This window comes from Triturus cristatus, chromosome 5_2, assembly GCF_964204655.1.
Source record: "Triturus cristatus chromosome 5_2, aTriCri1.1, whole genome shotgun sequence".
Taxonomy (NCBI): Eukaryota; Metazoa; Chordata; class Amphibia; order Caudata; family Salamandridae; genus Triturus; species Triturus cristatus.
The window spans coordinates 223,063,793-223,077,023 of NC_140588.1; the positions used below are offsets into that span (position 1 = coordinate 223,063,793).

Sequence of the window (13,231 nt, forward strand, 5' to 3'; positions counted from 1 at the left end):
ACGTAGTTCTAGGGTGGCATCAGTGAACAGTAAGAATTGGGAGTGTGCAAACTGTGGTACTCCAGTGATCCTCCTCCGTACGGTCGATGGTGTACATGATTAGACAATGCAGGCAAAGGACACATATCTGTGCACATTGAACCTCTTACTGCTCCAGGTCAGGACCTCCCCCATCTGGTCCTGCATCAACGTATTGGCTTCAAACTACCAACATGCACATTTCGTGCTGGGCACAAGTACTTTGATGCACCCAAAGTTGCGTATTTGTACACCCACAAACTACTCTTGTGAATGAGTGCAGTCGAAAAATATTTTTTTTCCAAATCTTCACCTGCATCGATTGAGAAAATGTTTCATGAATCAGGTCTAAAATGTGAAGACTTTTCTTGAGTAGAACATTCCCCTTGCATGAAGGCCGCCCCGGTGGGCAGCAGTCCTCACAAAACCGTGTAAGATCTTCTACTGGAGATGCGGGCCACAGAAGAATTCGAAAAGCCAAATACACACTCGAGTTATGAAAACGCAGGCGTTTTTCCATTTCACTGCAACTGATGCAGTGCCACAATGAGCTGGGCCCTCCTGCATCATCCAAGAATGATAGATAACCCCATACAAATTCTGATGAAGTCTAGTCCCTACAAAATAACAACTTTTATTTCGCAATTTCTATATGTTTCTTATCTTTTTGTCTATTTTAACTTTTAAATTGGAATGTGCCCGAACATTCCAATCGGGCAGGTAGCAAAAAATACATAGTATAAGGTGAGACAGGGGCCAACCCAAGCAAACTCACAGTCAAACATAGGATCAAACCATGGCCGCCGATGGCAGACCACGGAGAAGCCACTGATTCTTATGTGGGGGCAATAAAAGTACAAAAACAGGTTGGCCGCTTTCACCTCCGACGGCTCAAACTGCACTAGGCAGGGCGATCTTGCTATTATTCCGCCATCAAAAATGTGGTCTTTCCATGAAAATCCTATAATGGCTTAGTGTCTTCACACTCTATTCTAATACCAAAGCTTGGTGCTTGTAGACTGACGGCCAAACACAGGACTGTCTATTATTTCTAACTTCATCATAATCCCGTCCCTCTTTCCGCGGGCTGTAAGCGGATTTTGATTTTCTGTGCAAAAGCAGTAGATTAAGTCAAAAACATTTCACGCCCAATATGACAGCCTAGAAGTAGGCTTAAGGTTTTATATCGTAAGCACATTTCACTCCAAACATGGAATAATTAACATGTCAAATGAGGCTGTGCTGAATATGGAAACTGCACCCGAGTATGGTACCATCAATAAAACCAATATGAAGGTAAAGCGGTGGTCTTTCTTTTTCTAAAGATTAAATAAATAACTATTACCTAGTTCCAAGCAAAGCTCTCTTTGTTTTCAAATACCATTGTACTATGTCTCCATTAAATGTTTAAGCTAGCCTAGTGTTGATCCTTCCTGATGTGGCGGAGCGGGTAGGTGAGCTGGACTGCTCTGTGCGGGAGCAGAGACACTACGTTGAGTGTTCACATACTCTGCTGCGGTCTGATGAAGCAGCTCTTGAATCCAAAATAGGTTGGCTGCTTTTCTCTGGGGCAATTTCCTACCGAGAGAAGAAGTGGTATGTAGAACCACACCACACACTAAAGATAGTTTTCATTTAATCACTTGGTCCTGAGGAATCAGCAACTGATCCATTAGGGACATTTACAGGCGAGAAACATGTTGACCACTAAGGGGTAGAGCGTAATTTTTGTCAGATTAAAACAAAATAGTCACCCTCCTTTTTCTGTTTACTTTTTAATCAGGTTGTGACCTCTCCAGAATAAAAATAATTATAGAGGATTCCCTTACCTGTTTTAACCTATACACCACATCTACATTTAACTAGGCCCCTCACAACCACGGCACCTATACGGCAAGGAACAAAAGATCTCCGATAAAGAGCCCCTTTATGGGTGCCCGTCGAGCATTGCAGTGCCGGCTCGACGAGGAGCAGACCCATATGATGAAGCATGACACCTAGCTTGCTGGGTGTGTGAGTGTCCTAGTTCCGAAAGGAGGTATTCCCCACCTCCCCACAACTCTGAGTACTCACCGGGTGGTCAACTTGCCACCTAGGAACACCGTACCTCTCTAGTCTTCTAGCTTTACCCAGGGCAAGTGTCGGTGGACCTTTATCAAGCCCTTATTGTCCCCTTTGTTGTTGCCCGAGTATGGTACCATCAATAAAACCAATATGAATTTAAAGCGGTGGTCTTTCTTTTTCTAAAGATTAAACAAATAACTATTACCTAGTTCCATGCAAAGCTCTCGTTGTTTTCAAATACCATTGTACTACGTCTCCATAAAATGTTTAAGCTAGCCTAGTGTTGAATAAATTAATGAGTGAGTGAAATTTACTTAAATACTGTGTTGTTATGCAGGCCCTCTGTGCACTGGTGCAACTATTGGGTTCAACTCCCATAGAGGACTAAACAGGTAAAGACAAGGAAGGCTTCTGAAGCTTGCAGAAAGCCATCACATTCTCTGCATCTCTGCTGTGTGAAGGGAAAGCATCCCACGCGTTTGCAGTGAAGCTTGAAAAAGCTGATCCTTATAGCCGAAAAAGATGAAACATGGAGAAGGAGAGAAGATTCTTTAATGTTGGGCGCAAGGATGTGGTGCAGAAGTAACGGAGAAAAGACGCTTGATGAACGCTGTCAAGGGAGGCTTTTGCACAGGATTCAATGTAAAGAGGCCTAATGGGAGGAGGTGTGGGGAGATCAACCAAGGCTGAAGAGATGTGAATACATTTATGGTTGTTTACTAAGTATTTAGGAAACCAAAGAAACAAAGAGTTGCAACTGTCAAGGCGAGTGTGAACGAAAGGTTTGACCAAAGATCAACAACAAGAGGGAGAGATCAGAAAATCATTTATCAGATTTCAGATGAAAGAAGCAGATGTATACAAGTTTAGAAATGCATTATTTGACCAAAAATGAAGAATGAAAAATGATGCCCAAACCCCGAGATGAAGTAGTTGGGAGGCTACATTTAAAGAAACTGACAAGCTCTCTGAAAATGTCACAGGCCCATAAGCAGGTAGCGTCCTTCTTGTATCTCAGCAAAACAGCATTACTTGGGTTCTTTGAAATACGCAAAAATAGGAATCTGCAAACGTAATGGATTCAAGAATAGTTGTTATGAGAAGAAAACAGAAATTAACACTGATGAGTGCTGCTGTGTCCAGTTATAAAGTACTGGAAAGCAAAATAACAACATTGCAACACATTCTCATCACTGAGTAGCATTTGAAATTAAGTGATGTACGGAAAAAACCCTAGATAAAAATCAAAAGGAGACCACTGACATATTGAATATGTCCTACATTAGCAGTGGGAAGGAGTTGAAACTGCTCTCCATAATAATACACAATATCATTACACAGGAACAAGGTAAAGACGTGCCTGCGATTGTCTAAGTGGAGTTTCAAGCCACAATGTGATTGTTCATACAATTGGGTTTTCTGCACCTCCGAAGCAGGCACCTTAGAGTCTATCTTAACAAAAAACAAACCGAAATACTTAGCTACTGGCTACTCCCCCATAGCCATAACACCTACTTTGCAGCATCCCGCATCCCTCTTGTGCAACTACCAAAGCCACTCAAACAGCCAACCACCAAAGTTTCCATAAATACCAGGAGGAGAAAGAAGAAACTAGAAAAATTAGATTACTTGTAAGTATTCTGCACTCTACGTACGCACCCTTCCTTGTCCAAGTTCTAGACTCTAGAAACCTTTACAGGGCTTTGAGGACCATATGAGGAAACTCTGACATGCATGGGAACCATTGCATAATAATTCCACTGGAAGACAACTATACATCTACAAATATATCCATAAACAGTGGTGTCCCCTCCAACACTTCAATTTTATGTATGCACATAATTCTTTTAAGAGCAAAATCACTATTCAATAATCAACTTCATTGCAAGAAAGCTAATTACATTTCAATAAAAAGAGACATACAGCAACAAACAAGTTTCTCATGTCCACTCAGACATATGTTTATGCAATAAATATAAAGAAAACAACCAGTGGAGGGTGAACACCACAGTGACCGGTGCAAAATATGCAAAACCATACATTGTGCAAACAAAACAAAAAATCAAGACTGATACATTTTATCCTTAAACTTATTGACAAGTTGCTAATCAACTTTAGGGGACGATAAGGCAAAAGGTATATTAATATTTGATGCACAGTAAAAATCTTATAAGACACTGCATGCAGCTGATGTTTCAGCTCAGAAGAGTTAATCAATGGGGCATAATCAGGATCAAGGGATTATTTGGGAAATCTGAACAGTATCAGTATTGTACAACCAGAGGATTCTTCTCTTGCTTGAATCCAGAATCTAACATCCGCCAAATATAAAAGAGACCCATGCACTGTCTCTGTTGAGTGGCCTTTCAGCTATTGAGGGGGTTTGTCCCTGCACACTAGTGGCTCCTGTTCATTATACAGCACCCAAAAATCACATAGTATGTGTTATTCCGACCTCCAAATATGTAAATTTATAAACAACACAGTACTTTATTTGAGCTGATGGTTTCCGGTGCTCGGCACCGGCACTTAATCATCAACACTGGCGCTTATAGCGCAAACTCGACTCAAAGGTATTGGAGTGATTTTCAAGAGCACCAGTTAAGGACACATTCATTTTTGCAGGGAAGGGGAGATTAAATTATTTGTCCAGAATCACAGGAACCTACGCCGAGACTCGAACCTGGTTCCCCAGCTCCAAAGTCGGCAGCTCTGGCCCTTACGCGACATCCTCTCCCCACTTGTAGGGTTTCATGGTTAGTATTTAGTTCTGTTATAGGCGGCACTAATAGAAGCAATGGGCTGGTGCAAGCTGCCTTCTGACGAGAGCCCTGGCACTTATTTTGTCCCAAATTAACCACTGAAGCAATAAAATTCAAAGTTATGCGTAAATCTATCAGTAATGGAGTCCCGGAAACAACCTCCAGATACTTCCTTTATGTGCATGGTAATCATGTGATATTGCACCAGACAGGACGGTGGAGTGAAGTGACGCGTGCTGAAGGACGATGACTTCGCTCCTACACCGTGACCCACCTGGAGTAAGATTCCTGAATTTATGATTATGAAAACGGTCTGTCCCAAAGTCTGATTATGAGGCAATGAGAATGAAACATGTGAAGCTGTGATCTTTCTGATGCCTCGAAGCCTTTCTGGTAAATATAAACTTCCAGCACAGGAGAAAAGAGGTAATGAGCTTACCTTGAGTGGCGATGTAGTTGTTTGGTCGATGATAGCCCTAAAAAAAGAAAAGTGTTCAAAAATAAATACTGGAAGCGAGCTGCACACTTTAAACCATCAAGCATTATAAATGTAAGTAAACAACCTATCTTGCATTAAACAGACTACAAACGAGAAACCAGTATGATATACAACAGAACCGACTATGAACCCTCAAGGGAGAGGAGTCCAGATGTGGACCAAACATAGTGAATTTGTTTCTTGGATTCAGAAGAGAGCATAGCCAGGCATATAGTTGGCAGGGCACAAGAAGTTTGCTTTGAAAACATTTGGGCCCTTTGCATTTCAGTGAGATGTAAATCAAAAGTTGAACATGTAAGATAATTGCAGGATCGCACTGGACTGGTATCGGAAGTCACCCCCTCCCCCCCCAAGGACCAGTGTATGTGATGTTCATTCAGCAGGAAAGGTGATGGCTGAAGAGACACATGCCTACAGATTAAAGCAGCTATTTACCTCAACAGATCATGAATGACAGAGGCACTGTAGGCAGGGCTGAGCAGTGCTTTAAGTGTGCCGGTACTGTCCGGTACTGAGTACCAGCACTTTCTTTATTTTGAATGGGAGAGTACCTGCAATTCTAAAAAAAAAACGTGAAACTTTTAATTGGAGAGTGCCGGCACTTTTCAGAAACAAGCAGGTACTCTGGTCCAGAGTACCTGCACTTCTATTTTTCCACTTCAAACACTGGGGCTGAGGAAATGCTGCCAGAGTCGCCGCACCCCCAACTACACGTGCAGACCTCTGGGGCACAGCTAAAGAACGTGAAGTGATGCAGCCACCCACAGCTCTCAATCCTGACTAGCTACAGAAGGGCAGGTTATATCCACGCCTTCCCCACATCAAGCATAAGAGCAAGGTGTGGTGGGACTGCAGAAGTACACAGGATGAAGGTTCCCATGGTTGTTGCAGGCTGGAAGTCAGGCCCACCCTCCAAGACGAATCTGAGTCAAACTGATGGTTTGTCTAAAGTATGGCAGCAACTTCACTTTTCTGCCCCTCTACACCTTCTCACGGTTTGTTGGATGCAGTGAGGAGAATGACATGCTGGCTGCCTCAGTCTTCAAAAGACCCCTCTTTGATTTAGGCCTGGCTCGTAGCCAAAATCTACTCCTCACTAGATGCGGGTGCCTGTGAAAACGAGGCAGAAAACCTGGGAGAGGAATTGCTTCCAAAGTACAATTTGGCTCCTTTGTTTTCAAACTTATTTGGAGAACCATAATTACCCTACACAGCTAAGTGCATCTAGCAGGAAGTGCTTTAAAAGACACCATTTGCACTTCGCTTTGAAACCATTTTTCAGGACTAAACCAAATCTCTCCATTGGCTTTGTTTCGGTATAATGTATTTGGTTACCCTAAAAGACAATAATGCTACTGGTTGTGGGGTGGTGAGGGGGAGCTGGAAGAAGAGGTGGAGAGGGTTGGAGAGGGTATTCCAGATGGCAATAGGTCACTTTTACCAGGGTCTTAAACTCCTTGTACAAATCCATCTTGGCGGATCTACCACGGGGCTGAACTGGAGACCTAATGTAAAGCAGATTTCTCCTTCGCCCATACATTGTTCAGAATGTTGTGCCAGTCAAGCTCTGAGGCTAAGATAATCTGACACCTATTTAATACCCTAGAGAACTGTACTACTTTTAACTCTGTTTCAAAAAGCAAGAAAGATCGCTCCTTTGCAACTCCCCAAGTCTCCTACCCCGCCATCTTTCAGAAGTAGCACATATAGCAAATAGAATCCTGGAAATAACATTTTAAACAGAATGTAGTCCACATTTACAGTTGGTCAATTAAAAAAATAAATACTTAAGGCAAGCCACTTAATAGACTCAATGTCCTGAGACACTGTCTATGCAGTTCCGGTGTTTCCCGGCTATTTGCTTCCTAGTTGGATGGAGGCATGTCTTTCTCCTCCCCGTCTGCTCCGCGCCTTGAGACCCTCGGATATAAGTGCGCTTTATATATATGATCCTATACTAGCCTATCCTTTCATTTTCGGAGCACTATCAGCATGTATCTTGACACACGAATACAGTGGAGCTGGTCTTGCTTCTGAGTTCACATTGTATTCATTTATTTATGTATTTACAGAGGTGGCCTCAACAAACAACAAAGGGGCGCAAAAGGCAACTAGCATAGTAGATAATATTCAGTTGAGATCTGACAGAATGGAAATTGGCATGAATGAAGTAGCTCTTTCAACCCTCCAAATGTTTTATTAATAGTACAGAACATAATTATAAAATTCAGCGGTAGTGAGTTAAAAGATCCTAGTCACCTTTCCTTCATTTCACATGTATTGATTCTTTTTAGAAAAGGAGAAAGCGATGTCTACTTCAATCAAACTTTTTGTACTTAAAATGTAAACCTTTAAACAAAATGCGGCATATTTATCGCGTCCATCAAGCGCGTCGACGTTTGTCTGAGATTTAACCTGCAGAGTACTGTCGAGAAGACAGCCCGTGTGCCCGCCGAGGGCACCTGAGCAGCCCCGGGGTCTTCCATGGCCAGCAGACTTCCGGTTCATAGTCATGCCCGACTTCCTGTTCATCCCTTGATGGCTGCAGTTTATGGCACGTGCGGAAAAGCGACAGGAAGGCAATATCAAACCACACAGTGGAAAACAGAGGAGCATGACTCCGATGCTCGTCAGGGTTTGATTGATGAAATAAAGCAGTCCGGACACCAAGGACAGACTGAAGAATGGCGACCAAAACACACTGCCGTATGAGCAATAGGCCAGGGAATGAAGCAGGCTCTGACACACGTCACTAGAGGCAGTGGGGATGCGTAATCAAAGTACCCCGCACATGCAACGAATGTGTGCGCTCGATTTTTGCACCCACAGAGCACTTTGGTATTACACAAGGGCACACAGTCATTTGGGCAACACCTTCTGTAACAGAGTGCGACAACACACATGTAGCGCTGGCGTGTTCTCAAGGAGTTGTGGCACCATGCAAATTAGGAAACATGTCCCCTCTGATCCCATGCCATATTATAGACAAGGGCAATGGCGTAGCAAAAGGGGGGGGGGTAGGTCTGCCACTGACGGCAAGAGTTTAGGTGCCCCCCGCACTTACCTGCGGCTGTCGTGGGGCAGCATACGCTGGGATCGCCAGCAAACCCCCCAACCCCACTCTAACCTGCGGCCGTCGAAGGGCAGTAAACGCAAGGGCTGTCACAGGCGACAAAGGGTTTAGCTATGCCACTGGACAAGGGCACAGAGGCAGTGATGTGACGCACTAACTGTACAACACAAAGAGGTGGCGCAGAGTCAGTTCATGCTCCAAAGGTGACGCTGAAAAGGGGCATAAACACATGCATGTGGGTGCAGACATTTTCTGCACATGCCGGCAGGGGATTTCACCCCCCCCCCACCCCCCTTAACATGTAGGCCAGGTTGGCACCTGCACAGTAAAAAGCAGACTGGCAAATTCAAACAGACTTTCACTAAAGGGTGGCCCAGAGCAGGACCGAGTTTGTGGCTATGCTGAGGACAGGGCATGCATTGTGATAGGCTGCCGTGATCCCATCTGTGTACTGCACACCCAGGTGAAAGTACACCATGTCGCAGACCAGGGCAAAAGGCCAGTGACAAGAAACACTCAACTATATCCTCCTCAGAAGAAAGGCCAGTTCTGCACTAGATACACTTGTGCCAGTCAGTAATCCCATAAAAAGCACCGAGCTGATTTAGGGCGCAATGTAGTGTTCACAGGCATGGAGTTGAAATCTTATTTGTAGATGCTGATACCATCAACGGTATCTTTGTAATCAAAGTAAGCAAGGAGTCCCAACAGGAGTATCACATCGGCTGCGTGCCAAGAGATGAAGGAATTGTGCCCCAAAACACAGGAAATTAATCTAATACCAAAAAGTTCTGGGATTTCAATGGGGAGTTAAATAGACGGAGAGGTGTATTCCTCTTTAGGGTAGACTCTTGTAACCATGGCAATGACTCACTCTCAAAAATAGTAATAAATAGCATATTACGCTATGTGTTCGGTAATAAAGTACACCCTGCCGTACAGTATAAGGATATTGCAAGTAATCGAGGAGTTCCATAACCATGTAAAGGAACAAGGCTAAAGGGCACATTTCTTTATAAGGTTATGGAATACCGAGGTGATTTGCAATATCCTTATCATGTACGCCTGGGGAACTATCCTATATAAAACATGGTCACACCATCACCTTTTCCACAAACCACTTAAAACTTTGGTGCACAGCTCTTTCATATGAAAGAGCAAGCATGTTTGCAAACACGAAGAATAAAAATTAAACCTCTAGCGCAAAATTAAACATGTCAAAAATCTATTCGATATCTGTTGCAATCAGATATTACAAACAGTTCAATACAAGTAAGTTTAAAAGAAAAAAAAGCGTCAGTAGCTCAGAAACATGCAGAAAGAGTCTAGCTTTTCTCTCACCAAGGAGAGGAAAAAATAAACATATTCTCCCTGCTTGTCACTGTAAGCTATTAAAACAAAACAGAAAAAAGAAAAGTGATATTTTGTCGTTTTAAACAGCTGCTTCAAATATGCTCCATGACCTGAGCTACCTTTAGCCTTGGCTGCTGGCAGCAGGCATTGTGATGTCAGAACTCGACTGTAATAATTCATAATAGTTGAGTTTAGACGACTTTTCTTTATAATCTGCAACTGGGTACCTCACAAGTGACCAATTATAAAGAAATTAGAGACTGGCATTTATACAGGGATGTCAGAATCCCATTTTTGTAATTACACACGCACACATGCACGCACGCACACGCACACACACACATTGTAACTTATTGTGGAGCAACAAAATGATGTTGATGTAACAGTGAGTGCTCTGTGAAAAGCTGCAGCGAAGCAAACGTACTCTGATTTCTGCTAGGCTCAAGTATGCTTCTTTCGAGGTGCTGTAATAATCGTACCCGACAGCGTAATTTCAGTCAAAGCCCTTGGAAAGTCAGTGTGCGGCCTTCCTCAGCACTGTCAGCCCTACCTGCCATTAGATTTTTCTGTTGATGCTAGCTCTTTTCCAGGTAATTCAGCTAGAGACAGATAGCCTTGCCATTTCTAGACCCAGGCCATCCTCCTTTACACTCCAACTCTCTATGGCATTATGCAACTGCTTGGAAAAAAAACAGATCTATTTTTCGAAAATCAGCACAATGTTTATAGCTTATTTAGGGTTTAAGGAATTCATTCACATAAGGAGCTGTTTGGATGATAACAACTGTGTGCTCGCAGTAAGAAGCCAAACAAAATCTAGTGTTGGACTGGGAAATATTTTCTCAAATCTTGAAATCTGTATTATCGCATTTAACGACTAACCACCACTTGAATAACATAGTCACCTGCATTTGTTACAAATGAACTTTCTAGACCCACAATAATAAAAATAAAAAAAGATTTCAAGCAAATATATATTTTAGCATGTTCATGGATCTTTCAGCTGTACCTTTGAAATGGCATTTTTTGGTGCTTTTCCACAAAGTGGAAAACTTAAAGGAGGAGGCACACCAGATGGGCTTTCAATATTAATTCCCTTAGGAAACATTGCTCTCTGTTACAGCAAAAACCGCTGAACGGAATTAGACTAAACTTGGCATTAACCTTGAACTTGGCTCAGAAGAGTGCTTCAGCTTGGTCGGTATAAGTTCACTTAGTAATGTTTGAGAAATTTGCATTACAGAAAGAGGTCAAGGGTCTCCAATGGTTAATGACAGGGGGGACTTTTGAATATCTTGACTCTAAATTTATAAATACTTTGAGGTTCCGAATTGTCTGAGGATACTATATTTACAAAATATACATGAAATTACAAAAGGGAGCAGTTTTGCCTTCATCTGATCTAGATTTGTGGACCTTCTGAGGACTGAGGGCTCTGGGCGGTCCACTTGCAGCGTCTGAATCTTTTGCTGTTGTGTCAGCTACTACAGAAGGTCAGGAACCGAAGATTGTGTCCTGTTAAAAGGGACAGGGGCATGTTCCCTGACCCCGGGGATAGCAGAGGGGGGGGGGGAGAAGGTCCCGGAGAGAGACATAATCCTCTCCGTATTCAAGAAACAAAGGCAGCCTCAGATTGTCCCACTTGATTTGCGGATCTAAAATCAGATCCATAAATCAAGGATTTTGCGGGTAGATCTGCATTTGTTATAACCTATTGTTGTTGTTGGTGCATCTTCCTTATTACTGTTCTGTTCCTTGCTGCTCAGCCATGAGTGATGTCACTTAGAATGTTGAGTGTGTGGGACTGGAGGAGTTGGAAGAGATGGGCTGAGCAGCAGGGAGGCTGCTCCTGGTGGGGCTCTTATATGAACTTATCAGAGGCTCTACAAGAGATCTATTGAGCTTATATATGGACTTTGTAACTTGTTGAATAAACTTACAACCTGTTCTAAGCCACCTGTCTCGTAGACTAGATTATGGGGGTGTGAGTGTGTGCCTCTATCCTGCGGGGGTGGTGTGTGTCTCTGTTCTGGTTCAGGGGTGTTGTGTTAAGGGTGTTGTGTACATTACAGCATTCTTTTGTAAAATTTATATATGATCTCTTTTACAATTATTTTTTTTTTAAAGTACAACAAAAATGAGCACGTACTGTGGGCACCTTGGACCCCTGGCATGACTTATGGCCCAATTGATAGCCCAGATCCTGTGTTTAGAGCCTGCATTGCATGGCAAAAGTACTTGCACAGCTGACCCTGCAGCAGACACCGATGCAGGGCCTGGCTTCTGAACAGGCTCCCACAGCCCTCTATGAAGGATGTTTCTAGCTGAGCTGGAAGCACAGAGGCTGGAGCTGTACCTGGTCGAAGGTCAGCAGGCCCTGTACCCAGAGAGCTCTGGGCACTGCAGAAGACCGTAGATATTTAGTACTGTGGCACAAGGGTGGTCATAGGGCTTGCTCTCAGAAAACTCTACAAAGGGTCGATTACACACAATGTCTCTTACTCAGCAGAGCTGGAGATGGGTGCACAGGAGGTCAGACTAGAGCCTTTGGACATCCTCCAGTGCTCAAGGCCAAGCTCAGCTGGATGGGTACACAGGAGGATGGCCCCTGTGTCTGTACATAGGCCAGGCCCCGCAGCCAATCTTCGATGAGCATAACTGAAGGATAAGAGCAATTGAGAATGGATACGTTGGAGATTAGGTGTATTGCGTTCAACCACTACTGAGCAACGCTATAGAATGGGCACTGCTGGGGTTGGGCGGAATAAGAGGTACATCATTAAAAAAAAAATTTTTAAACATCATTGAGAAATGTTATTTGTAAAAATATGGTTTATTTTGCTCCTATGCCATTAATGTATGCATAATAAAAAAAGAAAAACTTCGGAAGATCTCCAATCCCCTTTAGTCCACTCTCCATAGTCCATCTATGATCCTGTAATCGCACACCTTGAAAAGAAGGCCTAACTCTGTTTCTTGAGATTAATAGGCCACTAAAGTGCCTACAGTGTACATATGTACCTTATAATGCAAACTGAGGCACAACACATTCAAAACCAAATTATACCACTTCCAACCACCAAACAAGACAAGTTCTCTACAGTAAAACAAATCGCAAACAACCTCCAGACCACTATACATTCAGTAAATGGGTACTGCTTTGTTAGACCAATATTTGTTTCGACAAGAAGAACCATTTAAGAAGTTCCTTTTCTATTGGCCCTGAAAATGGACCATATATCCCTATTTAAAATAGCAAAACATAAAAACGACACCAGATTGGCTGCTAGCATTGCACCAGCTTTCAAATTCACATTCTTGGTGAAACTAACTGAATGCCAAACTATCAACACATAATGCTACTGTCAACCTTCTTGCAACCCAACAATCAGGCTTCATTGCGAGATGTAGCATTGAGATGGACATTCTTTAGGTAGTAGATCAGGCTGTGCATGTCACTGA

At 43.0% G+C, this 13,231-nt stretch overlaps 1 protein-coding gene across 12 annotated transcripts in view; it reads right to left on the bottom strand.

Annotated features, from left to right (window-relative positions):
• The window catches only part of PTPRM (protein tyrosine phosphatase receptor type M), a 1,478,792-nt gene that overhangs the window by 154,173 nt on the left and 1,311,388 nt on the right, over positions 1-13,231 (bottom strand). For all 12 annotated transcript variants that reach the window (XM_085607017.1, XM_085607015.1, XM_085607014.1 and 9 more), the window contains one exon: positions 5,284-5,320. In XM_085607017.1, the coding sequence (XP_085463143.1) occupies positions 5,284-5,320 (37 nt within the window). The remainder of the gene's footprint in view (positions 1-5,283; positions 5,321-13,231) is intronic.